The 27,625-nt window shown below is 43.3% G+C and overlaps 1 protein-coding gene across 1 annotated transcript; it reads left to right on the forward strand.

Annotated features, from left to right (window-relative positions):
- The first annotated feature begins 792 nt into the window (after positions 1-792).
- Positions 793-18,199, forward strand: LOC127585087 (interleukin-8-like). The gene is made up of 4 exons (XM_052042264.1): positions 793-960; positions 11,541-11,676; positions 12,470-12,521; positions 14,419-18,199. Exons 1-4 carry the CDS (start codon positions 897-899, stop codon positions 14,512-14,514), a joined length of 348 nt encoding a protein of 115 aa, XP_051898224.1. The 5' UTR covers positions 793-896; the 3' UTR covers positions 14,515-18,199.
- The last annotated feature ends 9,426 nt before the right edge of the window (positions 18,200-27,625 follow it).

Consider the following 27,625-nt stretch of genomic DNA (forward strand, 5'->3'; position numbering starts at 1 on the left):
TCTTGGCCTCAAAACCCTATCCCACCCTTTCCACACACACTGTGTCTGTCAGTCTCCGCCTTGAATGTGTTCACTGAGTCAGTCGATACACATTTTTAGGCTAGTGAATTCCAAAGATTCAGAACCCTCCAAGAAAAGAAATTCCTCCTCATCTCCATCTGAAGTGGGTGACCCCTTATTCTGAAACTGTCCTCCTGATATTCCCACTAGGACAGAAATCCCCTCAATTCCCCTTAGAATCTTATATGTTTCAACATAATCACCACTCATTGTTCCATTCTTCAACAAGTATAAATCCAGCTCAACCTTTCTTCATATGCCAGCCGCTCCATTCGAGAATCAACAGTGAACTTCTCTGCACTGCCTCCAGTACAAGTATATTCTTCCTTACATATGATTAAAACTGTACACAGTACTCCAGGTGTGGTCTCAACAATGCCCTATAAATTTGCAACTAAACTTCCCTACTTTTAAACTCCGTTCCCACTGTAATAAAGGCCAACATTCCATTGACCTACTTTGATGCTAACATATTTTGTTTCATGTACCAGGATCCCTTGCCCCTGATCCCTTTGTACTGCAACATTTTGTAGTTTTACTCTGTTTAAAAAATGATTTGCATTTTCACTTCTGCTTCCAAAATGGAGAAGCTCACATTAAATGAAAATTAGAACAGAGTTTAGTTTACGGATTGGCTACAACTCATGAACTTTTAATTGACCTGCCAGCAATGAACTTTGTGTTTGTTGACCTTGTTTTTAAGTTTGCACAATTCCTTGTTTTCAAGCCAAAAAACATTAGCTTTAACTGACGTGACTGCACAGTGAGGAAGGAAAAGGGGTTTGCTGCAGTGCAACAGTGAGTTGCTTAAAAAGAAATCACAAAACTAAAGCAAAATGGATGCCAAAGTTACTGCTATTATCCTTGTTCTGTTTGTGCTCCACCTGTCATCCATAAAAGGTAAGAAATGACTCAGAGTAACCTTAGCTATCAATTAAAATCCTGTCGAATCTGTCAGTAATGGGCTGTGTACAGGTTTGTTTTTCTTTTTCAGCCTGCTGATCAAAGCTTTAATGAATACGTAGGACTATGATACTGTTGCCGAACTTGAGACATGGTTGAAAGAGGGGCAAGACTGTCCACTCAATTTCCCAGGGTACTGAATTTTCAAGTGAGACAGAAGGGCTGTAAAGGAAAGGGTGGCATTGCACCGTAAGTTATGGAATGCATTACTTTAGTTTTGAGGGAGGATATCCAAGAAGATTCCTCAAACGAGGCTATCTGGATAGACATTAGAAACAAAATGGAAGTTATCACTTTGTTGAGGGTATATTACAGACAACTTAACAATTAACAGGAAATAGAGGAACAGATATGTAGCCAAATATCAGAGGAATGTGATAAAAATAGAGTTATAGTACGAGAGGATTTCAATTTCCCAAAATATCACATAGGATTGCCTTAGCGTAAAAGGCCCAGAGGGGGGAAGACTTTTGAAGTGTGTCCAGGAGAGCTTTTTGACACAATATGTAGATAGACCAATGAGGGAAGGAGCATTACTGAACATTGTCTTGGGGAATGTAGCTGGTCATGTGGTAGGAGTGTCAGTTTGAAGATAGTAACCATAACTCTATACATTTAAAAGTGGTTATGGAAAAAGATGCGGATGGACCAGGAATAAAGGTCTTAAACTGGGGGAAGGCCAATTTCATTACATTAAGACAGGATCTGGCAAAGGTAGAGTGGGGACACCTATTTGCAGGAAGAATTCAAAGGAGAATTGGTGAGAATTCAGGGCCAACGTGTTCCTGTAAAGGTGAAAGCCAAAGGTAACAAGTACAAGGAACCCTGGATGATGAGGGATATCGATGGTTAGATAAAAAGAAAAAAAGAAGCATATAGCAGGTATAGAAGACCAGGCTGTTATGGGAGGCAAGGGAAGAGATTGTTGGGGCTGTGGCTGAGATTTTTTAATCCTTGCTGGCCACAAGTGAGGTACCTGATGACTGGAAGACAGCAAAAATTGTTCTCCTTTACAAGAAAAGACTGGCAATTACAGACCTGTGAGCCTAACATCAGCAGTAGGGTAGTTACTGGAAAATATTCTAAGCGACAGGATTAATGATCACTTGGAAAGGCAGGGACTAATCAGAGATAGCCAGCATCGCTTTGTCAGGGGCATATCTTATCTGACCAATCTGACTGCATTTTTTGAGGAGGTAACAATGTGTATTGATGAGGGCAGTGCAGTAGATGTGGTTTACATGGACTTCAATAAGGCCTTGACAAGGTCCCACATGGGAGACCAGTCAAAGGTTATGGCTTATGGGATCCAGGGCAAGTTGGTGAACTGGATCCAAAACTGGCTTGGAAATTGGTGACAGAGTGTGATGGTGGAGGGTAGTTTTTGTGATTGGATGCCTGTGACTAGTGGTGTTCTACAGGGATCAATGCTGGATCCTTTGCAGTTTCAACTCTTCTCATCCCTCATCTATCTCCTGCTCTCTTTTTCTACTCCTGTAAACACTGCTGATTTCTCACTTTGGATTCCATGTATAGGATTGATTCAAAAATAGTATAACATGGAAGAGGACCACTGGATCCACGTGGACCGTATCAGCCCTTTCAAAGCAGAATACAAGAAGTCTCGCTCACTCTTTTTCCCCTTTTTGCTGCTTCTTTTTCTCCTTCAGGTTTCTGTCACTCCATTTCCCTTTTATATGCTGTATTTGAATCTCGTCAGCATGCAGATTGATCCACTGTGTATTAGAGCACAGTACTAAAGAGTGATGCTCCTTGGTGTATCATTTTGTCCTCGATCAATGGATGCAGCAGCTTGCAGCAATGGACATAACTATAATTATCCAATGAAACAGGGCAGTGGAAGCCACTTGACCCATTCTCCTTGTGTAGACTTTTCATCTCCGACTTCCTGCTCTCACTTAACATCAATAAAACTGAAGAGTTGATTGTTGACTTCAGGAAGGGGAAGGAGGATGAACACGTGCCAGTCTACATTGGGGGATCAGCAGCAGAGAAGGTCAGCAGCTTTACATTCCTAAAGCATATGGGATAACCTGTCCTGGGCCCAGAAGATAGATACAATCACAAGGAAGGCGAGCCAGTGTTGTTATTCTCTTAGAAGATTAACGAGGCTTGGCATGTCACCGAACACTCTAACAAACTTCTACAGATGTACTGTTGAAAGTGTCTTGGTCTGGTGTAGCAATTCGAATGTGCAGGAGCATAAGAAGCTGCAGAGAGCAGTGGACTGAGCCCAATACATCATGGGCACATTCTTCCCCACCATCGAAAGTATCTACATGAGGCGCTGCCTCAAGAAGGCAGCATCTGTCATTATAGATCCCCACCATCTGGGTCATGCCATCTTCTCACAGCTACCATTGGGCAGGAGGTACAGAAGCCTGAAGTCTCACACCACCATGTTCAAGAACAGCTACCTCCCTTCAACCGGTCGGTTCTTGGACCAACCAGCACAACCCGAATCAATAGTGTTTAGCAACACTATGAGCACTTTGACCAATTTACACTACAATGGACTTTGTTTTTTCTTTGTTCTAGTTGTATTCTTTCTTGTATAATTTTGTATATTTTATGTTTAATTTATGTTTTTCTTGTGAATGTTGTGTATCTGATGCTATGTGCCTGTTACTGCTGCTGTAACTAAGCTTTTCACTATACCTGTGCATATATGTACTTGTGCATATGACAATAAACTCGACTTTGACTTTGATATTTCTTCAATACGTTATTGAAAATGACCATTGAATAAATTTCTAACAGACTTTAAGGAAGTGCTCTCCAGATCAAAGCAAGTTACTACAGGCTATTTCTTTTCCTCTTGCCACTTATAATACTTTTGCCAGAAATCTGTATTTTCTCCTTACTGAACCTGCTGCCACTGGAAGCAGTTTTTTCTCACTTTTCCTACCAAAGCCTTTCACTCATTTGAACACCTATCTCAAATCTCTCTTAACCTTCTCTCCTCCATGGAGAACAGCATAATTTTTCCAGTTTCTCCACATTACTGAATCCCCAGTAATTCTACTCTGCATCTGTTCAATGATCTTGACCTTTCTGAAGTGTGGTGTCCAGAACTTGTGTTAATACTCCAGCTGGGACATAACCAGTGTTTTGGAAAGCTTCATTATGACTTCATGGCTTTTGACCTTAGTGCCTTGATTTACAAAGTTAAGGATCTCATATCCCTTCTTAACATCTTCACAACCTGTCCTGCCACCATCAAAGATTTATGTGTTATGTCACCTGTCACTTTGTTCCTTCATCTCCTCTATAATTATAGATTTTCATTTAAATTGGCTTTCCAGATTCTCCCTACCAAGTGATTGAATTCAGATTGTTCTGTGGTGAACATCTGCTAGTCTCTATCCTTCCGAAGTCTGCTAACAACATTCCTGGGTTTTGTTTGAATTTTCAACCTTTAACAAAATTTCCTGTATATCCAGGTCACTGATATATCGAAAAGAACGTTGCTCAAAGCACTGACCTTGACACAGAACACTGCACATTTTCCTGCTTCTGAACAACAACCACTCACTGAGTACAATAGCTTTTTTTTAGACTTCAGCCGTCCACTTATTACCGTGGACTTTAATTTCACTAACAAGTCCATTACCTGTAATTTTTAACGCTCTTTTGAGCATCAATCACACCAGTTATCACCATTGTCGCATGTAAATGCACGTGTTCTGCTTTCACTGATGGTCCTAAGTCAATTTTGTCCATTAGTCTGAAGAAAAACAAAATCACTTGAAACAGTAACCATACCTCCACAGCATTGTAATGAATGGTGTTGATGAAAACCAATTAACATGAATATTTATTTATGTCTTCACCTGCCTAGTTACAGTGGTATACAGTTGGGATGTGCCATGTTTGCTGGCTGGTTTTGATGGTACTTAACCAGAGAATGTTATGTTGTTTAATAGAGTATTGTTGTCAGTAGAGGTGATTACTTGTCAATTTCTGAAGCAACTCTCTTAAGCGGCCTTCTGCTGTGAAATGCCTGTGTCCTTGAGAGACAATTGCGTCTGATTACTGTGGAGAGGTTACACGTAAACAGATTTTTCAAGACTAGTTCTGGTTTGAGTTTAATAATATTTATGGAAGCTTGCTTGTATGTATGGATGTCCATAAATTGGGCAATGGTAAGCTGGGAAAGTCCTGTAATTGTTTTATTTTATGTTAGCATATCTGGCTTCTGTTAGGATGAATGTTTTTGATGCAGGTGCTATCAGGTTGCCATCTTGTACTAGAGACATTCCTTGGCCTTGAATTGTAGCATCTGTCTGTAAAGTGGCAGATTTCCTGCTGCTGATAACAGGTTCATGCATAACATCTTCTTCAGTTTGTTGACACTCCTTTCATGGGAATACAAAACAGGTATTTAGCAATTTCTTTTAGTAGTTATCTCAGATATGGCATATGTTTTGACAGATAAGAACTGAAATAATGCATATGTTGGATTATTCTTGAACAATGTTTTAGTTTTTTCCTTTTCCTTGGATGGTTCTTTGTCTGCAGGATACCTTTTGGGCTTGCCTTCATTCCAGCTGATACTTCGATATTTATTCATTTCTGGGATCTGTGCAAGACCAGCCCTAAATGCTCTTGAGAAGGTTGACCCACTGCAGCCTTGTCTGGTCAAGATACTCGTACAGTGTTGTTGGGCAGGGAATTCCAAGTTTTAGACCAACCAATGATACTTCTAAGTCAGGATGGTGTGTGACTTGCAGGAGAACCTGCAGTTGGTGGTGTTCCTAGGTGCTTGTTACCCTTGTCCTTCTTGATGGTAGAGATCATGGTTTTGCAATGTGTTGTCAGAGTAGTCTGGGTGAGTAACTGCAGTACATTTTGTAGATGGTACACACTGTGGCCACTGTGTGCAGCTGGCAGATGGGACAAATATTTAGGTTGGTGGAATGCCAGTATCGAGCTTCTTGCACTCATCCAGGCAAGTGAAGAGTATTCCGTCATGCTCCTGAGTTGTGACTTGTAAACAACGAGGTATCAAAGGGTGATCCACTCACCATGGAGATACCAGTCTCTGACCTCATCTTGTAGCCATGGCATTTATGTGACAGATCCAGTTGAGTTCCTGGTCAATGGCAGCCCCCAGAGTACACTTGGTGGGAGCTTGATGATGGTAATGCCACCGAAGGTCAAGGATAAATGAATAAACTCTCTCTCTTTGGAGAAAGATGTTGCCTGGCACTTAAGTGACACAAATGTTTCTCGCTACTTATCAGTCCATGCTTGGATGCTGACTTGCTGCCCACAACCATAGAACAGTACAGCAAAGGAACAGGCCCTTTGGCCAACCATGTCTGCGCCAACCATGATGCCAAACTAATCTAATTCCACCTGCATCTACATAGCCTGTTTCTCCCTATTCCCTGCCTATTTGTTTGTCTGTCTAGATGCCTCTAAAGCATTGCTGTTGCTTCTGTTTCTACTACCTCCCCAGCAGGTTCCAGGCATCTACCTCTCTTTGTATCAAAAACTGTCCACGCACATCTCCGTTTAACTTTCCCCCTCTCACCTTAAACCTATTCCCTCTAGTATTTGACATTTCCACCTTGAAAAAATGACTCTGACTCTCTACCCTGTTTATGCCTCTCGTAATTTTATATACTTCCATCGAGCCCCTTTCAGCCTCTGACAGGCCAACAAGAGTAATCAAGTTTGTCCAGCCTCTCCTTATAGCTAATACACTCCAATCCAGGCAACATCCTGGTGAACCTCTTCTGCACTCTCTCCATGACCTCCACATCCTTCCTGTAATGTGGTGACCAGCGTGATCTGCTTCATATGCTGAGGACTGAACATTGTGCAATCATCAGTGAACAAGTCTAGTTCCGACTTTATGATGGAAGGAAGGTCCTAAGACGCTGCCCTGCAGTGATGTCCTGGTGTTCAGATGTTTGACCTTCAATAGTCATGACCATCTTCCTTTATACAAGGTATAACTCCAGCCACTAATTTTTTTTCCCCTTTGTTGTCCATTGACTTCAGTTTTACCGGGGTGCTTCGATGCCACACTTGGTCAAATGCTACCTTGCTGTCGAGGGCAGTCACTATCTCCTCACCTCTGGTCAGTATTTGGACCAAGGCTGATGAAGTCTGGAATCAAGTGATCCTGGTATCAGTGAGTAGATTATTGGTGAGGTAATGCCCCTTGATGACACATTGACAACAGCTTCCATCACTTTTTTCTTGATTGAAGGTGGACTGATTGGGATACTTTCCACTAAAATGGACTTCTTTTTGTTTTAATTGTACTCTTTCTTGTAAAAGTTGTGTATAGTTTATATTTAATTTATGTTTTTCTTGTGAATGGTGCTTTTATGATGCCAAGTGCCTGTGATGCTGCTGCAAGTACGTTTTTCATAATGTACTTGTGCATATGACAGTAAGCTTGTCTTTGACTGTGACTAGTGATTAACCAGATTGGATTGGTCTTTTCATAAATGTGTATCCCATTCTGAAGAACCAGCATTCTCTCTCATTGGTGATACATTTGTCAACATTCAGCCTGAGCCCTGCTTTTCTGATTCTTTCCATCAGCTCGTGGAGATGAGATCCATATTCTTTGTCATCTACGCCATTTGTCTGGATGTTATCTGTGATGCCTTTTGTACGTTTGTATCCTCTCTAAGACTCTTCTATTTCTAGCTGAAACTTACCATTGATTACTCTTTCATCCCAATTGTGATGTTATATGTTATATAAAGCTCCTCATCAAGCTTCATACTCTAGTAGCTGGTCTTGGCATTAAGTTTGATGAAAGCGTTGGCCTCTGTTGATGCTGGCATGATATTTTCCAACGTTCTATTTGGGTAAACTTTCATGTGTGAGAAGAATTTGTGCAGGAATGCCGGTAGTTTTACAACCACAGGATTACAACACAGTTTCCCATATATATGACTTGGTTTTCTCAGGTAGTCATACACGCTCTGAATGGAGGTAGGAGGGTGTGGGCAGTAACATCCATCTGTATGCAATGCATGAGTGAGATTCCTATTTTTCTACTTTGAAAATGGGTTTCACAAATGGAATGGGCAGTCTTTCAGCCTGTGTTGTAAGCCTATTGTTTTCAATGTCTAGAGTGGGATGATTGGCACAAAACTTAATGCTGCCCATCTTTAACTGCTGAACCATGGGTGTGATTTTAACTTGATGTTGAAACTTGTTGAACAGTGATGATATAACTGGGAATGAGGATGTATCTAAGCTAACCAGGTTAAAAGTTTAAATGCCAGTATTAGTTGAAAGGTCTTATCCCTGTCTGGAGTAGAGCTGGAAAGTGCAGGATTGAAAACGTAAATTCATTCCTTGCAGATGATCCTGATGTAGTCCTCCTGCAATATAATTCCTTCTGGTTTTCAGGGGATTCCTGAATACCATGAACACTGGCCTTGGTGTTAGTGGCATGTATGTAGTGCCTGTTACTCCTCTGAACTTCAAGGGTAAATTTGCCCCATTCACCCAGCTAGTTAAAGCAGGGAATGTCATCTTAAGATCTCACTCTGTAGAGGTGGTGTTGAAAAACATAGGTTTATTATGGTATGCTTTGGATCCAATCAATATATTCAAGAAAATTTCTTTTCTTTTATTTTGCAATTAACAGCAAGAAAACCAAAAGTTTCTCCCATCAAAGTAAACATAGCTGTCTCATCCTTGGCAACAGCAGAATACAAGAGTCTTCAATAGCCCTTGAAACCACTTGTGACCATGGTTTAAAAGGAAATTCTGCTCAATTAATCCAAGAAACAAAACAGTTCTCAAACAAAATGGTGTTCTCACATTCCTTCTGCTCTCAGCGACTCCTTGTGAAAGTGAATATAAAGGTATCTTCTCAGTTTATGGTCCTTGGAACCGCTCACAATCCAAATCCAAAGCAGAAGTTCTTGCAATCTGTGGAAACTCCCTGAAAACCGAAAGGAATTATGTTGCAGGAGGACTATATCAGGATCATACGAAAGGAATGAATTTACGTTTTCAATCCTGGACATTCCAGCTGTACTCCAAACAGGGATAGGACCTTTTAACTAAGATTGGCATCTTAATAGACACTAATCAAGTGGTTTCCTCTCACATGCTAAGAACTTACTGTCACATGACAGATCACTGCAGCAAACAGATTTAATTCAAGCTGTGTATCACATTTTTGCATCATTAACCATGACCATACCAATGTCATGGTTAGTTGCACATGTCACAAAGTTTTAATAAACTAAGTAACATGTATAATGTCACTATTCTAAACTGATTACAAAGTTTTGCTGTTTTCCACATAACAGAAGATCATGGAGAGACTGTTCCATCTCTTCATGAATGTTTCCGGCCTAATAAGTAACCATTATGCATTACTATGTACAGAGGACCTGTCATTTGCCATTCTAACACACCCTGTGCATCGGTGAGATGGACATTAGAACATTCTCCTCCTGGCCTTAACTGAATCTAACACATGTCAATTAGGCAGCACCAAATCAACACGCATTTAGCACACTGAAGAACAAATCTAGTCCAAAATAAACTGGAAGTTCCACAATCTAAGGGGAAAATAACCCACTGAAAACTCCAACTGGATCTGACTACTTTTTTCAACTACTTTTCATAAAGAAATACCTTATATTATCTTGAATGTTATTTTTTCCATATTAACGTGACAGAATATACATGTGAATAGTTACAGAAAAACTCAGAAAATAAGGTAAGATATCTTTATTAGTCACGTGCACATCGAAACACGCAGTGAAATACAACTTTCGTGTAGAGTATTCTGGGGGCAGCCCGTAAGTGTCGCCATGCTTCCAGCGCCGACATAGCATGCCCACAACTTCCTAACCTGCACATCTTTGGAATGTGGGAGGAAACCAGAGCACCCAGAGGAAACCCGCACAGACACGGGGAGAATGTACAAACTCCTTACAGACAGTGGCCGGGATTGAACCTGGGTCGTTGGCGCTGTAATAGCATTATGCTAACCGCTACACTACCGTGCCCGCCCGACCGACTATTGGGAAATGCGAATGGTTTGACATCTGGCACACCAGCTGATGCTTGCCACACTCCCTTCCTGGTCACAGGTTCCTGCGCTCCCTTCTGCCCTCCAGGGTACCAGTTCCTGTATTCTCTTCAATTCTCCAGGGCATTGGGAGGGGAGGGCGGAGGTGGAGACAAAGTCTGAAAAGTGGAAACAAGAGGCTGCAGATGCTGGAATCTGCTAAGTAAGGAAGTTGATGAGGAACCAGATAAGGGAGGGATGAGGGGCAGATGGGACCAGTCGGTGGAGAAGAATGAAACTGGGTGATGGACTGGGGGAGTGGGCAGGGCTTTGAAACCAGAAGGAAGAGGAAGGAACACTGGAAGTACGGTTTAACTGAAGTTGGAAAACCCCAGGTGAAATATGAGCTGCTGTTCTTCTAGTTTGTGCTTGACCTCGCCTTGGCAGTGGAGAAGGCAGAGGACTGACAGGTTGGAGTGGGAATGGGAAGTGGGTTGATATAGCATGCAACCTGGAGGTTGGGATAGCCATTGCAGACAGAGTGTAGGTGTTCGGCAAAATTGTCTGCTCGTCTGTGCTTGGTCTCGCCAACGTGGAGGAGGCCACTTCAAGGGCACCGAATGCAGTAGATGAGATTAGAGGAGGTGTATGTGAACCTTTGCCTGACCTGGAAGGGCTGTTTGGGACCCTGGATGGTGGCGACGTAGGAAGTGAAGGGACCTGTTGCATTGACGTAAACTATCCCGTTGCCTCTGAGACAATTGAGTTCTTCAAGCAGTTTGTTTTTCTGCTCCAGAATCCAGCATCTGAAGTCTCCTGTTTCTCCACTGAATACTCTTTATGATTGTACAGTCAATCCTGGACTCACGACGATTCTTCTCTGTCAACTGGCTCTAAAGCGCTCCCTGAAATTAGTTAAGTCTTATACAAATTGCTTGATAAAGCACATGCAGGACACAAGACCACTTCTGACTCATGGCAATTGAATAGATATTTCCACGGGCTACTCATTTATATGGCTACTCATGTATTTGGGCGGCACGGTAGTGTAGCGGTTAGCACGATGCTATTACAGCGCCAGCAATCGGGGTTCGATTCTGGCTGCTGTCTGTAAGGAGTTTGTACGTTCTCCCCGTGTCTGCGTGGGTTTCCGTCGGGTCCTCCGGTTTCCTGCCACATTCTAAAGATGCACGGGTAGGTTAATTTGGGTTTTAAAATGGGCGGTCTGGACCCGTTGGCCCGGAAGGGCCTGTTACCATGCTGTAAATAAAATTTTAAAAATTTAAAATTTAAATTTAAAAATATCTACTATTGAGCAGGTACCCAGGCCATGTGCACAGTATGTGGGAGATTGATTTACAGCACAAAGTTACACACACAAATGAAAAGAAATACTGTAATGAACTCTCAGTCCAGTCCTTAAAAAACTATCAAAGAGACAAAGATGTGAAATCACTATGTTTACAACAATATTTCCTTTGTACAGGTACAGTTAACGGACAGGAGCCAGTGGATCTTCGTTGCCGTTGCATCAAGTATACCTCTGGATTCCGCGTCCGAAGTCGTATTAAGGAAATTGAGATTATACCAAGTGGTCCTTATTGCCCAAAAGTAGAAGTAATGTAAGTCTTATTGATAAACCATAGTGGCATTTACAAATTACCAGTTCTACCATTGTCCATGGAGTATCCATGGACAATGGTAGAACTGGTAATTTGTAAATTAGTGGTATTGGTAAATTGGTGGTATTCACGGTTGCTGAGAGAGGAGTGGGGAAGGATCCAGGGAAAAGAAACAGTCAAGGAAAACAGGGAAGCAGGGGCAGTAATTTGAACAATTTGAAGCCAGGTATGAGACATGTTAATTTCGGCTGGGGTTGCTGAAGTCAGAAATGTGAGATGAGCGTAGTGAATTGAGGCCAAGAATGTAGATATTTACAGGGCTGAGCTGAGGCAGGAACTTTACAGAGTACATGGCTGGTACTGAAATGGTGGACCACTGGGCAGTTGCCTTGGTTGTACAGTATAAAATGGAAACAGCTCCCTTCTCTACTATAACACTGCAAATTCTGGTGACCTGAAATTAAAACAGAAAATGCGGCAAACACTTAACAGGATGGCAGCCACTGCGAAAAGAACAAGGCTCAGCTTAACTGTCACTTGCCCTGAAATACTACCACTGTTTCTCTCTCCAGAGTTGCAGCCAACTTGCTGAATATTTCCAGATTTTTCTGTTTTCACTTCCTTCCCCATCTGCTCATCCTATGGCTGAAATCACAAGGAAATTACTTTGTGCAGCATATAAATGTGATGCTTAATTAGTCAACACCAGCCAAAGAAAACTATAGAGATAAGTTTGTTACATTTGGGTAACTAGATACCTAAGCGGCTGAACTGATCTTATCATTCTTTTCAGAGCCATGCTCAAGTCTAACCAGAAAGTTTGTCTGAACCCTGAAGTCTATTGGGTGAGGAGATTGATTGAAAGGATTTTAATTAACACTTGAAAGAATTTCCCGAGTAAGTTTCCATTTCTGTATTTGATTAAGAGATAAGAGAGCTGGGTCACTTGGGCATTTAGGGCAATGTAAAGTAAAATAACATCACACATGCACTTGCAGTTAGAAAACTGTCATGAGGTTACCCTGTTCACAGAAGGTTACCCTAGAGTTACCTCTCACGCTTTGTACTCTGTGGATCTCCAAACCTTGCATTCCTGTGCAGATGATGGAACAACATTCACGTACAACCTCATTCATGCTTGCAGGGAACAGTGAAATTCACAATTCTTTGTAAAAGTCTGTCTTTGGAATTTTGAATGATCAGTCAATTTGATTTGGTAGATTGCTCTAAAGAGCAAGAGTTGGTGGAACCTACAGCAGTTGCACATCTGCTCATTGTTGTCAGGCTCATACACCCACCATTCACCGTGAACGTGTTCCTTTGCGACCATCTTCCCTTGCTCCTTCCCGTGTGTGCTCTCAGCTCTCACCAGGAGGTGGTGGAGCATATGAGGTGTAAACTGTCTAACAGTTGATGATGTGCAATGGGCAGCTTCCTCCTGCTACTCAGTGTCATAGAACATAGAACAATACAGCCTAGGGACAGGCATTTCAGCGCATGATGTCTATGCCGACCATACAAATCTAACTAATCCCATCTGCCTACACATGGCCCATATCCTTCTATTCCCTGCCCGTTTATGTGTCTGTCCAAATATTTCTTAAATGTTACTATCTTGCCTGCTTCCACCACCTCCCCTGGTAGCATGTTTCAGGCACCTATGTACCGGCACCTCTGTAATACCTCATTTTCCAGGCACCTCTGTGTAAAACACTTGCCTCATAAATCTCCTTTAAACTTTCCCCCTAGCACCTTAAAGCTGTGGCCTCCAGTATTTGACATTTCCACCTGAGAAAATGGCTCTGATTTTCTAACCTATCTATACCACTCATAATTTTATGTACTTCTATCAGGTCTCCCCTCAGCCTCCACTGCTCCAGAGAAAACAATCCAAGTTTGTCCAGCCTCTCCTTATAGCTAACACTCTCTAATCCAGGCAACATCCTGCTGAACCTCTTCTGCACCCTCTCCAAAGCCTCCACATCCTTCCTGTAATGTGGTGAGCAGAACTGCACACAATACTCATCTTTTATGATCGTGGAAGTCTCTTACCCAAAAGCATAGAGAATGCACAACATTGAAGGAGGCCATTTGGCCCCTTGCTTCTTTGCTGGCTTTCAGACCAATTCCATCATCCCATTGCCCCATTTATTTCCCCCTAGCTCATTCTCTCTTATGTGTCCATCAAATTTCCCCTAGTTCTGTTGCCATCCACTTACACTAGAGGTAACTTACAGTGCTCACTTAACCTACCGGCTCATCCTGGGTATGCGGGAGTAAACCCACACAGGGAGAATGTACAAACTCCACACAGACTGCTCCTGAGGTCAGGATCAAACCCAAGTCACTGGAGCTGTACAGCAGCACCACTAATTGCTGCATCGTGTGTTCTGGTGCCCAACAGAAAAACATTGGACAAAATTTTTCGAGGAATAAATTAACAAAAATCAAGCAATATTCAAAACCTTCTTCTCTGTTTTTGTTTCTTGAGGGTCCTTTAGGACTTTACTTCATGAGGTAATGTACTGATGATGTATTTGTCTGTAATTCCTCTGTGTGATCTTTTTGGACAATCATTAACTTGCTTAAAGTAGAACCTAAAATGAGATATACACCAACTAATATCTACTGGAAGACAGGAAGCATTCGTTTCTTTGATCTTTGTTCTGAAATATTTCTGTGCTGATAAATTATTGCGTTAATTATCATTTTATAAATTTCATATGTTTTCTGAACATGAAGGTGACCAGTAAAAGTGCTTCATCGTGGCACCGATCAGCAAATCTCCCTCGCTTGCCCCCTACTCAAGGACTGGAAGTTCACAGCCTTCGCCTTTAGCACATCTTTGCTTCTGTCCTCATCAGCGAAAGGAATACTGGATTGATTCATTTTCAGCTGAAGTCCATTGAACAGTATAATCACATTCATAACTGAGTGGTGCCTTCATTTATGCCTAATTAAACTCAGCATAGTAGTAGTTTGATTATGAGCAAGCAGTAGATTGGTTGTAGCATTTCCAATCAGTTAACCAAGATAAAAGAACCATCGGAATTTATGGTTCAGAAGGAATCTGCGGAAACAGCATTCCAGCCCAGTTGCACTTTCCAGATTTTGGTCCGGATTACGACAGTTTGCAAGCACATCAAAGTACATTATGAATGCAAAGAGGGGTTCTGAATCTAACCCCACCCCTCATCTCAAACCTGGTTAATTGCCTTCCTATCTACTTGTAATTTTACACACCTCAGATAAATCTCCCTTATTTCCCCTAACTTCCAAAGAAACCAATAGTGAGCCAGACCAGTCTTTCCTCATAGCTAAAATTCTTCATTCCTGGCGTTTATGTAAGTCTCCTCAGCAAATACCTTTCTGTTAGATGTGACCAGAATTATGGGCAGCATTCCAGATGTGGACCAACTTTTACGCAGTTTCAGTACCACTTCCCAGTTCTCACATCCTATGTCCTTTTACTAAAAGGAGGTAACCTGCAAGCACATCTTTGGGATATGGGGGGGAACCTGGAGCACTTAGTGGAAACCTAGGGAGAAAGTGAAAACTCCACACAGACAGCTCAGGGTGTGCCCTGGGAATGATAGCACTAATGGTGCCAGCACTAAAAGGGGGCACTATAGCATTATAGAGGGATGCACTACTGAGCATAATGCTGTGCCAGAGATCTGGTTGACTGCCCAGCCCTTGCTGGCATTTCCTGCTGCAGTGAACTGGTTAAAGTGACCTGATAACCCTATGGCCCAGTGTGGATTGAGCCCCAGAGGCAACAGCTGCCTGTGAGGGCTGGGGCACATGGTACATCTGCTCAGGTGTGGAGCTCGGGGCTAAACCCTGGCTGTCACTGTGAGTGTGGGCCATTGCACGTGCTCCATGTACTGACGTAGCACCTGGATTCCATGGTCTCTCTCATCACCTTCTGCTGGATGGTGATGAACTTTGTCACATTCCCTTCTCTTTATTTGGCTGCACAGTTCTCCCCACCCTAGAGATTTCTCTGTGGCTCAGTGGCCAGTGACCGCCATTGCACTTGGTACCGTGGAGAAATCTCTGGGCTGTGCGGCCAAACAACAAGAGAAGCAGCATCCATCACATCCAACAGGACTGTGGTGGCCAGTGTGTAGATCTGCACCCCACATCTCAGCACTGAGTCACCACATCACTCACCTCACCCTGCCCAACGTCAGCCCACACAGGCCTCTACCTACTGCCTCCATGGTTGACTCCACACTCAGCCAAGTGGTGATGAGATCACAATTTCATTGTTGCAGGAGTACCAGCAGAGGGCAGAGGATCACAGCAGGTTCTCAGCACAGTAGGTTAAAGAACAGTGGGGTAGTTCCCTGTGAGTGTTCAGACCCCAGGACCAAGTGCGCTATGAAGAATCAGCACTCTCACTATCAGTACAATCAGTAGTAAGCCAGTACCGGTGAATGACAGCTATCTTCTGAACCATCTCATCTACATGTCCTGTTCCCCACCTCCTTCCCTTTATTCCATGGTCCACTGCCCTCTCCTACCGGACTCCCTTCTTCTTCAGCCCTTTGCCTCTTCTACCTATTCAGCTTCTTACATCTCCCCCCTCCCCCACCCACCTACCTTCCCCCTCTCACCTGGACTCACCTATCACCTGCCAGCTTGTGCTCATTCCCCTTTCCCGGCCTTCTTATTCTGGCTCCTGCCCTCTTCCTTTCCAGTCCTGATGAAGGGTCTCGACTTGAAATGTTGACTGTTTGTTTCCCTCCGTAGATGCTGCCTGACCTGGTGAGTTCCTCCAGCATTTTGTGTGTGTTGCTCCAGGTTCCAGCATCTGCAGAATCTATTGTGTCTCTGCTACCTTCAGAGATGTGCGGACGTGCATTCTAATGAACCTCTGCTCCTCTTTACTCCTCAGTATTCTAGCCTTTGCTTTTTCTGCCCTCTCCAAGTACCTTACCTCACACCTCTTCATACTGAATACCAGTTGTCACCAGTCCATTAATAACTTCCTGCCATCCACAAATTTCTTTCTGTCAACAACACTGGTAACTTTGGACCACTTGGAAGCTTGTTAATCATGCCCACTATGATTGCCCAATATATTAACATACACCAGAAAAAAACAAGGGAATCTGTACCGAGCCTGCACAATTTTACTGGAAATAGTGAACACAATTCAATCATTAACACACTCATTGATTGTTGTGCATTGCTTCCATTCACTGGGTCAATTTTGGATCCAACTGTACTTTCTTATAGAACACATGGGCCTTTATTTTCCTGACCAGTTTTCAATCTAGTACCTTATTAAGGGCTTTGCTAAAATATCAAATTCACTTTTTTCATCAGTCTTCCTTGTTACCTCCTCAAATTTAATCACATTAAAGACAACCTTTTTTGAACAAATCCATATTTACTTGCTATGGATGAAAAGCCACTCAGAGACTGGAGCTGTAGAGGTAGCAGGCCTTTGTTCAATACAAGTGAACACACAGGGGAGATCAGGTTAAACAGTCTCCGCAAGACTCAAATCCATCGAGTTTTATACTCTTTTGATACAATAACAATACATGACTCATGATTGACAGCCATCAAATGTGACCATGACAATGTCTGGTGTGTCTAAGTGGCAAAGTAGTCAGTCTAGAACCTCCCATGGTCCATGCATGAGTTGGAAACATGGGCCCAGTTCATTTATTGTTTCCCCCTATTTGTGCTTCAATGGTGCAAAATACCTTAACTCCAAGATATCTAGCTCTAATGCCTGTTTCAATGGTGCCAAATACCTTTGCTCTTATATGTCTGGTGTTCAAGTGCCTGACCTGTTCATCTATGGTTTCTCTGTACTGATGGTTGTTCTCAGCCACCTGGTGCATTTCACACTGTTCTATTGTAACTTGATCAACTTTATTCCAATCCCACCAGTGGCTCACTTTGTTCCACTGTACGTTTGGTAACCCATACCAGAACGCCTCATAGTCATGTGGCTCTTGCTCTGTCCCATTATTGAACAAATATGAACAGGCATAGCTCGAGGAACCAACCATCTTGTAATTACAGTGGTCAGTTTCCAAATCACTTGTGTTGAATGGCTTCCTATTGTAAGCTATCAGCTCCTCTTTCTCTTAGGGCACGGTCTTCGTTTATAGAGCTGCACCTTTATATTTCAAAGCTGATTACTGATAGTTATTTACATCCTGAAGTAGTTTGAAGGCTGGTTCTTTCATATATCAATGCTTCCAATATTAACTATATATCCCCGACTATAGCTCACTGCTCCCTATCCCGATCATAACTGTACTTGATTAATCTGTGCATTTGTAATGTCTGTACTTTCTAAATGCTAAATAATTACATGCTTCGCTTGTACAGCAGAAAACATTTGCTAATTTGCAAAAAAATGATTTATACATTTTTGAAATATTCCTATCAACTATTTTATTGTGTTTTTAAATGTTTATTATTGGTCTCTTTGCATATCTGGTATCTAGTTCTTAAGTTCCGATAGCTTTATACCATCAATAAAATGATTGCATTGGAATGGTCTGTAATTATTTGTTTTAACAAGACAAAGATGTTTAAATGAGGGAGCTGGGATGGTTTTCCTGCACCCACACACTGCTTCGGTCAGATGGCATGAATTGAAATTACCCAATTTGAAAGTAACTGAACCCTTCTGTTAAGGTGATCAACATGGTTTGTTTACTTACCAAGAAGGAGTCCCTTGGCTATGTTGTGCAACAGTACTGGGTTGTAACCATGTAAACCCTGCCAAACACCTGTCAAGAAGTTCAAGATTTACATGTTCCTGTTCAGCTGTGGAATTGCCTGCATTTCCCCACAAAGTTCAGCCCAATGGAATCATGTCGCTTCAGAATGATTAATATCCCATCAGATTTAGGGGACAGTCAATACTGAAGTAACCTGACTACAAGTTTGTAAGTGAAATAGAATGAAGATGCTTTTAATGTGATTATTATTCAGAAAATTTGCTGCCACCAAATTTTTTAAAAAGGGCTGATTTTGGAGTCTGGATGACAATACTGGGTCATGGGTGTGTAAAATGTTCTTTTTATAGAGCTTCCATGCAAACAAACCAGTCAAGGCAAACAAAAATATACTGCTTTAGGTGCAATGAGTAATAAAAGTCCCATTTGAAAGGTAGAGGGAGCAGGCAGACAGTACAGGATTCCCCTGTGGCCATTCCCCTCAGCAACAGATACTGCTGGAGGGGATGTCTTACCAGGGCACAGCAGCAGCAGCCAGGTCAGTGACACTGTGACTGGCTCTGAGGCTCAGCAGGGAAAAGTAAAGTCAGACAGAGCAATAGTGATAGTTAGGGGAACAGACAGGAAATTCTGTGGCTGCAGAAGAAACTCCAGGATGGTGTGTTGCTTTCCGGGTGCCAGGGACAATGATCCCTCGAGAGTGGTTGCAGAATATTCTCAAGGGGGAGGGTGAGCAGCCAGAGGTTGTGGTGCACGTTGGCACCAATGACATAGGTAGAAAGGGGGATGAGGTCCTGTGCAGTGAGTATAGGGAGTTAGGAAAAAGAGCAGGACCTCAAAGGTAGTAATTTCTGGATTACTCCCAGTGCCCCATGCTAGTCAGGGCAGGAATAGGATGATAGAACAGATGGATGTGTGGCTGAGGAGCTAGTGCAGGGGGCAGGGTTTCAGGTCTTAGATCATTGGAACCTCTTCTGGTGCAGGGGCGACCTGTACAAGAGGGATGGGAGGTTCACTAGTGCTAGTCAGGAGGGTTTAAACTAGTTTGGCGGGGGGGGGGGGGGGGGGCGGGGGGGGGGGGTGGGAAACAGCACCAGGTCAGGAAGTGGAGGGATTGAGAGGAAGGTAGACGTCATGACCAGTAGGTCTGTAAGGAAGGACAGGCAGGAACAAGGTAATAGACACAATGGGACAGGGTCGGTGTGTTTATTTTAATGTTAGGAGTATTAAGGGTAAGGATGTTGAACTTAGAGCATGGTTCAGTACATGGAACTATGATGTTGTGACCATTGTAGAGTCTTGGTTGAGAGAGGGACAGGACAGGATTAGAATCAGGTTTATTATCACTGACATATGTCCTGAGGTTTGTTGTTTTGCAGCAGCAGTACAGTTCAAGACATAAAAATGACAACAAACCACAAAAATAAATAAATAAACAGTGCAAAAGAGGAATAACGAGGTAGTGTTCATGGGTTCATGGACCATTCAGAAATCTGATGGTGGAGGGGAAGAAGCTGTTCCTAAATTATCGAGTGTGTGTCTTCAGGATCCTTTACCTCCTTTTCGATGGTAGTAATGAGAAGAGGGCATGCGCCAGGTGGTGAGGGTCCTTAATAATGGATGCCGCCTTCTTGAGGCACCGCCTCTTGAAGATGTCCTCAATGGTGGGGAAGGTTGGGCCCGTGATGGAGCTGGCTGAGTCTACAGCCCTCTGCAGACTCTTTCGATCCTGCACATTGGAGCCTCCATACCAGACGGTGATGCAACCAGTCAGAATGCTCTCCACCATACATATGTAGAAATTTGCAAGAGGCTTTGGTGACATACCAAATCTCCTCAAACTCCTAATGAAGTAGAGCCACTGGTGTGCCTTCTTTCTGAATGCATCAATGTGCTGGGCCCAGGATAGATCCACTGAGATGTTGACGCCCAGGAACTTGAGGCTGCTCAGCCTTTCCACCGTTGACCCCTCAATGAGGACTGGTGTGTGTTCTCCCGACTTCCCCTTCCTGAAGTCCACAATCAATTCCTTGGTCTTGCTGATGTTGAGTGCGAGGTTGTTGTTGTGACACCGCTCAACCAGTCAATCTGTCTCCCTCCTGTACACCTCCTCGTTTCCAGCTGAGATCCTGCCGACAACAGTGGTGTCATTGGCGAATTTATAGATGGCATTTGAGCTGTGCCTAGCCACACAGTCATAAGTGTATTGAGAGTAGAGCAGTGGTCTAAGTACACATCCTTGAGGTGCGCCTGTGTTGATTGTCAGCGAGGAGGAGATGTTATTGCCAATCCGCACCGACTGTGGTCTCCGGAAGATGAAGTCGAGGATCCAGTTGCAGAGGGAGGTTACAAAGGCCTGGGTTTTGAAGCTTGTTGATTAGTACTGAGGGGATGATGGTGTTGAATGCCGAGCTGTAATCAATAAACAGCAGCCTGATGTATGTTTTGATGCTCCAAAGCCGAGAGGAGAGCCAGTGAGATTGCATCTGCTGTAGACCTCTTGTGGCGGTAGACAAATTGCAGTGGGTCCAGATCCTTGCTCAGGCAAGAGTTAATCCTAGCCATGACCAACCTCTCAAAGCACTTCATCACAGTAGATGTGAGTGCTACCAGGCAATAGTTGTTGAGGCAGCTCACCCTGCTCTTCTTGGGCATCGGTATGATTGATGCCCTTTAGAAGTAGGTGGGAACCTCCGACTGCAGCAGTGAGAGGCTGAAGATGTCCTTGAACACTCCAGCCAGTTGGTCGGCACAGATTTTCAGTACCCTGCTAGGTACACCGTCAGGGCCTGACACCTTGCAGGGTTCACCCTCTTGAAGGATGTTCTGACGTCGGCTTCTGAGACAGAGGTCAGTGTCGCCAGATTTGCACAGGTGTAGTGTTATTCTCCCTTTCAAATCAAGGATAAAAGGTGTTGAACTCATCAGGGATTGAAGCATCACTGCCGTTTATGCTGTTAAATTTTGCCTTATAGGAAGTAATGGCATGCAATCCCTGCCACAGCTATCGGGCATCCGATTGTGTCTCTAACTTCACATGGAATTGCCTTTTCGCTGTCATGATGGCCTTCCATAGGTTGTACCTGGACTTCTTGTAGGATTCTGGATGCTTAATGTTCCATCGTTTTGATGTTTTAGAAAAGATAGAGAGGGAAGTAAAGGTCTGGGGCGTAAGTTGCGCTATTAATCAGGGACAATATCACAACTGCACTCAGAGGGGACATAATGGAGGGCTTGTCCACTGAGTCCATATGGGTAGAACTCAAAAATAAGGAAGGTGCAATCACTCTGATGGGATTATACTAAAACCCCCAATAGCCACGTGGACATTGAGGAACAGATATGCAGGCAGATTGGGGAAAAGGGCAAAAACAACAGGGTTGTTGTCATGGGTGACTTCAATTGCTCCAATATAGACTGGGACCTCCTTAGTGCAAGAGGTTTAGATGGGGCAAAATTTGTTAGATGCATCCAAGAGGGTTTCTTAAATCAGTATGTAGATAGTCCAACTAGAAGAGGGGCCGTACTGGACCTGGTATTGGGAAATGATGAACCTGGCCAAGTGACTGACCTTTCAATGGGAGAACACTTAGGGAACAGTGATCACAGCTCCTTACGTTTTAAGGCAGCTATGAATAAGGATAAGTATGGACCCTGCAGGAGAGTTTTAAATTGGGGCAGGGCAAATTACAAGAGTATTAACCAGTAACTAGGGAGAGTTAATCAGGAACAGCTGTTTTTGGGCAAGTCCACATCTGACATGGAGAGTGTTTAAAGACTAACCGCACAGGGTGCAGGACAGGTATGTTCCAGTAAGAAGGAGAAGGATGGCAAGGTAAGGGAACCACCACTATACAGCACACCAGCAACACACCTGAGTGCACATGTTCAACAAGTACAAGTGAAAGGTGGAAATGTTTTTTTAATGAAACGGAATTTAAATATCAAATGGAGCCTTTGAGGATTATAAAGAAGCTAGAAAAGAATTTAAGAAGGGAATTAGGAGAGCCGGGGGGACTTGAAAAATCCTTGGCAAGTAGGATTAAAGAGAATCCCAAAGCATTCTATATATACATCAGCAGCAAGAGGATAACTAGGGAGAGGGTAGGACCACTCAAGGATAAAAGTGGGAACATGTGCTTGGAGGCGGAAGATGTGGACAAGGTCCTACATAAATACTTTACCTCGGTATTTACCAAGGAGAAGTTCAAGTTCAAGTTATACTTTATTGTCATTCACCCATATGCTATTAAAACACATGGAGGAACAAAATGTCGTTTCCCCCCAGACTCTCACAACAGAGGACATACCTAGAACAGAGGACATACAATAAATGCAGACAAAAAAATTTTGCAAGTACAAATAGTGCAAAAAAACGGTATATACAGAATACAAAATTAGTGCAGAGTTAGTGCAAAACCGAGCTGGACGAAGAAAATACAGAACTCAGTGTGTTGTACTAAATGTACAAACATGCTCAGCAGCAGCCAAAGTTCTTATATGCCGTTGTGCAAAGCAGGGCTTTTGACGCGGCATTTGCCTGAAACTGCCTCTAGGGTATTCAGGAGCCTGACAGCCTGGGGGAAAAAGCTGTTGTACAGTCTAGTAGTTCTGGCCCGGATGCTCTGGTACCGCTTGCCAGACGGCAGTAGGTCGTGGGAGGGATGAGAAGGGTCATCTATGATTCTGCGGACCTTGCGTGTGCATCGTGTGTTGTAGATATCCAGGATGGAGGGAAGAGGTACTCCAATGATCTTTCCAGCTGTACTCACAATTCTCTGCAAAGTCTTACGGTCAGAGATGTTACAGTTACAATACCAGGCAGAGATGCAACTAGTCAGGATACTCTCAATGGTACCCCTGTAGAATGTGCCGAGGGAGGGGGAGGGCAGGTTTGCTCTCTTCAGCTGTTGTAAAAAGTGGAGACACTGCTGTGTCTTCTTGGCGAGGAAGGAGGTGTTGGTTGACAAAGATAAGTCGTCCGCTATATGTGTTCCCAAGAACTTATAACAGCTGACTCTCTGTACAATGATGCCGTTGATGCACAGGGGTGAGTGGTCAGCCTGGGCCTTTCTAAAATCAACAATCACCTCCCTTGTTTTGTCCATGTTCAAGGAGAGATTGTTGACTGAGCACCAATCCGCCAGCCTCGCCTCCTCCTCTCTGTAAGCTGTTTCATCGTTCCTGCTGATGAGGCCCATCACTGTTGTATCATCAGCAAACTTGATGATATGGTTGGAGCTTGAGTTGGCAGAACAGTCATGGGTCAGCAGTGTGAACAGCAGTGGACTGAGCACGCAGTCCTGGGGGGCTCCAGTGCTCAGCCTGGTGATACTTGAGATGGTATTTCCAATGCGAACTGACTGTGGCCTTTCAGAGAGGAAGTCCAGAATCCAATTGCAGGTGGAGGTGCTAAGGCCCAGCAGATGTAGCTTCCTTATGAGGTTCTGTGGGATGATAGTGTTAAAGGCAGAGCTAAAGTCTATGAAGAGCATCCTGACATAAGTGTCCTTTTGATCTAGGTGGAGGGCAGAGGACACTGCATCTTCGGTTGACCAATTGGGGTGGTATGCAAACTTGAGGGGGTCTAGTGAGCGGGGGAGAATGGATTTGATGTGTTGCAGGACCAACCTCTCGAAGCACTTCATGATGATTGGTGTCAGTGCCACGGGGCGGTAGTCATTTAGAAGGATGCGGAGGATAGTGAGATCGGTGTGGAGCATACTAATGTGCTACGGCATTTTGAGATAAAGAAATAGGTGGTGTTGGGTCTCTTGAAGAACGTTAAGGTGAATAACTCCCCAGGGCCCAATGGGATATACTCCAGGTTATTGAGAGAGGCAAGAGATGAAATTGCTGGGGCCTTGACCAAGATCTTCATGTTCTCACTAGTCACAGGTGAGGTCCCAGAGGACTGGCGAGAAGCTAATGTTGTTCCTTTGTTCAAGAAGGGAGATAGGGATAATCCTGGAAACTATAAACCGGTGAATCTTATGTCAGTGGTAGTGAAGCTACTGGGGAGGATTCTTAGGGATAGGATTTGTGAGCATTTAGAAAACTATGGCTTAATTAGGGACTGGGCTTTGTGAGGGGCAAGTCGTGTCTTACTAACTTGATTGAGTTTGTCGAGGAGGTGACGAAGGTGATTGATAAGGGTAGACCAGTGGATGTTGTCTACATGGATTTTAGCCAGGCGCTTGACAAGGTCCCTCTTGGTGGGCTCATCCAGAAGATTAAGATGCATAGGATCCATGGTGATTTGGCCGTTTGGATTCAGAATTGGCTTGCACATAGAAGACAGAGGGTAGTGGTCAATGGGACTTATTCTGGCTGGAGGTCTGTTATTAACGTTTTCCACAGGGATCTGTACTGGGACCTCTACTGTTTGTGATAGATATAAATGACCTGGATGAAAATGTGGATAAGATAAGATCTCTTTATTAGTCACATGTACGTCAAAACACACAGTGAAATACATCTTTTGTGTAGTGATTTGGGGGGCAGCCCGCAAGTGTCGCCATGCTTCCGGCGCCAACATAGCATACCCATAACTTCCTAACCTGTACACCTTTGGAATGTGGGAGGAAATCGGAGCACCCGGAGGAAACCCACACAGACACAGGGAGAACGTACAGACTCCTTGCAGACAGTGGCCGGATTTGAACCCAGGTCGCGGGCGCTGTAAAGCATTATGCTAACCACTATGCTACCGTGCCGTGGATGGGTGGGTTATTATGTTCACAGATGATACAAAGATTGGTGGCGTAGAAGATTGCCAAAGGATATAGTAGGATATAGATCAGTTGCAGATATGGGAGGGGAAATGGTGACGGAATCTAATCCAGCCAAGTGTGAAGTGTTGCACTTTGGGAGATCAAATGTAAAGGGACAGTACACAATCAATGGCAGAATCCTCAACAATGTTGACGTACAGAGGGATCTTGGGGTCCAAGTCCATAGCTCCCTGAAAGTGGCTGCACAGATTGATAGGGTGGTAATGAAAGCATATGGCCTGCATGTTCTCATTAGTCGAGGCAATGAGTTCAAGGGTCAGTAGGTTTTGTTGCAGCTTTATAAAACTCTGGTTAGGCCACATCTGGAGTATTGCATTCAATTCTAGTTGCCCCATTATAGGAAGAATGTGCAGGCTATAGAGAGGGTGCAGAAGAGGTTTATTAGGATGCTGCCTGGATTAGAGGTGATGTGGTGTAAGGAAAGGTTGGACAGACTTGGGATGTTTTTCCTGGAGCAGTGGAGGCTGAGGGGAGACCTGATAGAAGTTTACAAGATTATGAGAGACATAGATAGGGTAGACAGCTGGTATCGTTTTCCCAGGGTTGAAATGTCTAATACGAGAGGGCATGCATTTAAGGTGAGAGGGGTAAGTTCAAAGGAGATGTGCAGGGCAAGTTTTTTATGCAGAGAGCGTTGGGCACCTGGAATGTACTGTCAGAGGTGGTAGTGGAGGCAAATACAATGCAGGCGTTTAAGATGCTCTTAGTGTTACGGATTAGGTTACTATTTGGGGAACATCCCTTTAAGACATAGTACAGTAGTGTGCGTGCGTGCATGCGTGCGTGTGTGTGTGCGGCGTGATTATGACAACAACAGGAGATAACGACGTGCTGAAGTTTTTGGTTCAGTCAGAGTCAGAAGGAGAGAGAGGAGAAAGAGAGACACTGTCTGCTGGTCTCTGTATCGATGGATGAAAAACAATAACTGTGTCTGTCACTACAATCCATGTATGGATTTTTGGAATAAAGCAGTGGAGTCCACTTTGTCATTAACCTGTAGTGGGAAACAGGTATTTGTGTGGACGGCCATGTCTCAAATGCCTTTCAGGGTGGCAGATACTTCGGAATAAAGCAAAGGAGACCTTCGGAGACTGAGGTGTCGTATGGGTTCCATCGTGGAACATTTGGATTTCGTAATGTCTCTATTCTCTCTCTACATTTTCTCTTCAGTCAATGGTGGTTTTGCAGAAGCCTTTGCTCACGTTTCACCTTATGGCTTGCTGAACTGAACTTTGAGAACTATTCCTGGACTTGGAGTCTGGGAATTTGCCACACACACACTTTGAGTTTAGTTTTGGGGTTAATGTTTAATATCGAACATTTTTACTTTGAACATTCTAACATTTTAACTTTTATTTTTCACATTATCATAAGTAGTTATTAATAAAATAGTTTTTAACACTTATACATGACTCGGTGTGTTTCTTTTGTTGCTGGTACGTAACACTTAGACAGGCACATGAATGTGCAGAGAATGGAGGGATTTGAACACTGTGTAGGCAGAAGGGATTAGTTTAGTTAGGCATTTATTACAAGTTTAATTAGTTCGGCACAACATCGTGGGCCGAAGGGCCTGTACTGTGCTGTATTGTCCTATGTTGTATGTTCTGAGAAGAAAATCTAACTACATCAATATATTTAAATAGCAGCCACTGTAAACTGGGAAAGAGCTTTAATGTGAACTAGAGATGAATTTGACCTCGGATGACAGAGCATTACAGGCAAACCAGAAGCAGCCACCCATAAGATCATGAGGGGTCTTAACAGAGTAGATGTGAAGAGGATGTTTCCTCTTGTAGGAGAATATAGAACTAGGGGTCAAAGTTTAATAACAGGGGGTTACCCATTTAAGACAGAGAAGAGGCAAAAATTTTTGTCTCAAAGGGTTTTACGTTATTGGAACTTGCTTCTTCAAAGGATAGAAGAAGTTGTCTTTGAATATTTTTAAGGCAAATACAGGTAGATTTTTAATAAGCAAATGGGTGGAAGAATACCACCGGTAGACAGAAATGTAGAACTGAAGTTATAGTCAAACCAGTCATGAACTCATCGAATGGAAGAGAAGGTTTGAGGGACCAACAAGCCTACACCTGCTCTGAATTCATGTATTTTTGATCTATTCTGATTTCCATTTCCACTGATCTCAGTAAAAGTGGATTTCTAATTACACACTGTGACCCTTCTTGGGACATTTTTCTATGTTAAAGGCACTGCGTTGTTGTTGAAGTTGTGACTTCCTAAGTGCCAGAAAGGATGTAAAAATGTTTTCAGCACCGGCCAGAGCAACAGACATGCACTTCTCATGTCCGTTCTTTCCCAATCATCTGCTTCTAAATGAACTTGCATTTTGCTATCACAGCATTATGTCAGTTCAAGTGTCAAAGTGAAGGGTGCCACTTTTGCTTTAGCATCAAACTTGAATGATTGCTGTTTTCACAT

The sequence above is a fragment of the Pristis pectinata genome, chromosome 2 (assembly GCF_009764475.1).
Source record: "Pristis pectinata isolate sPriPec2 chromosome 2, sPriPec2.1.pri, whole genome shotgun sequence".
Taxonomy (NCBI): Eukaryota; Metazoa; Chordata; class Chondrichthyes; order Rhinopristiformes; family Pristidae; genus Pristis; species Pristis pectinata.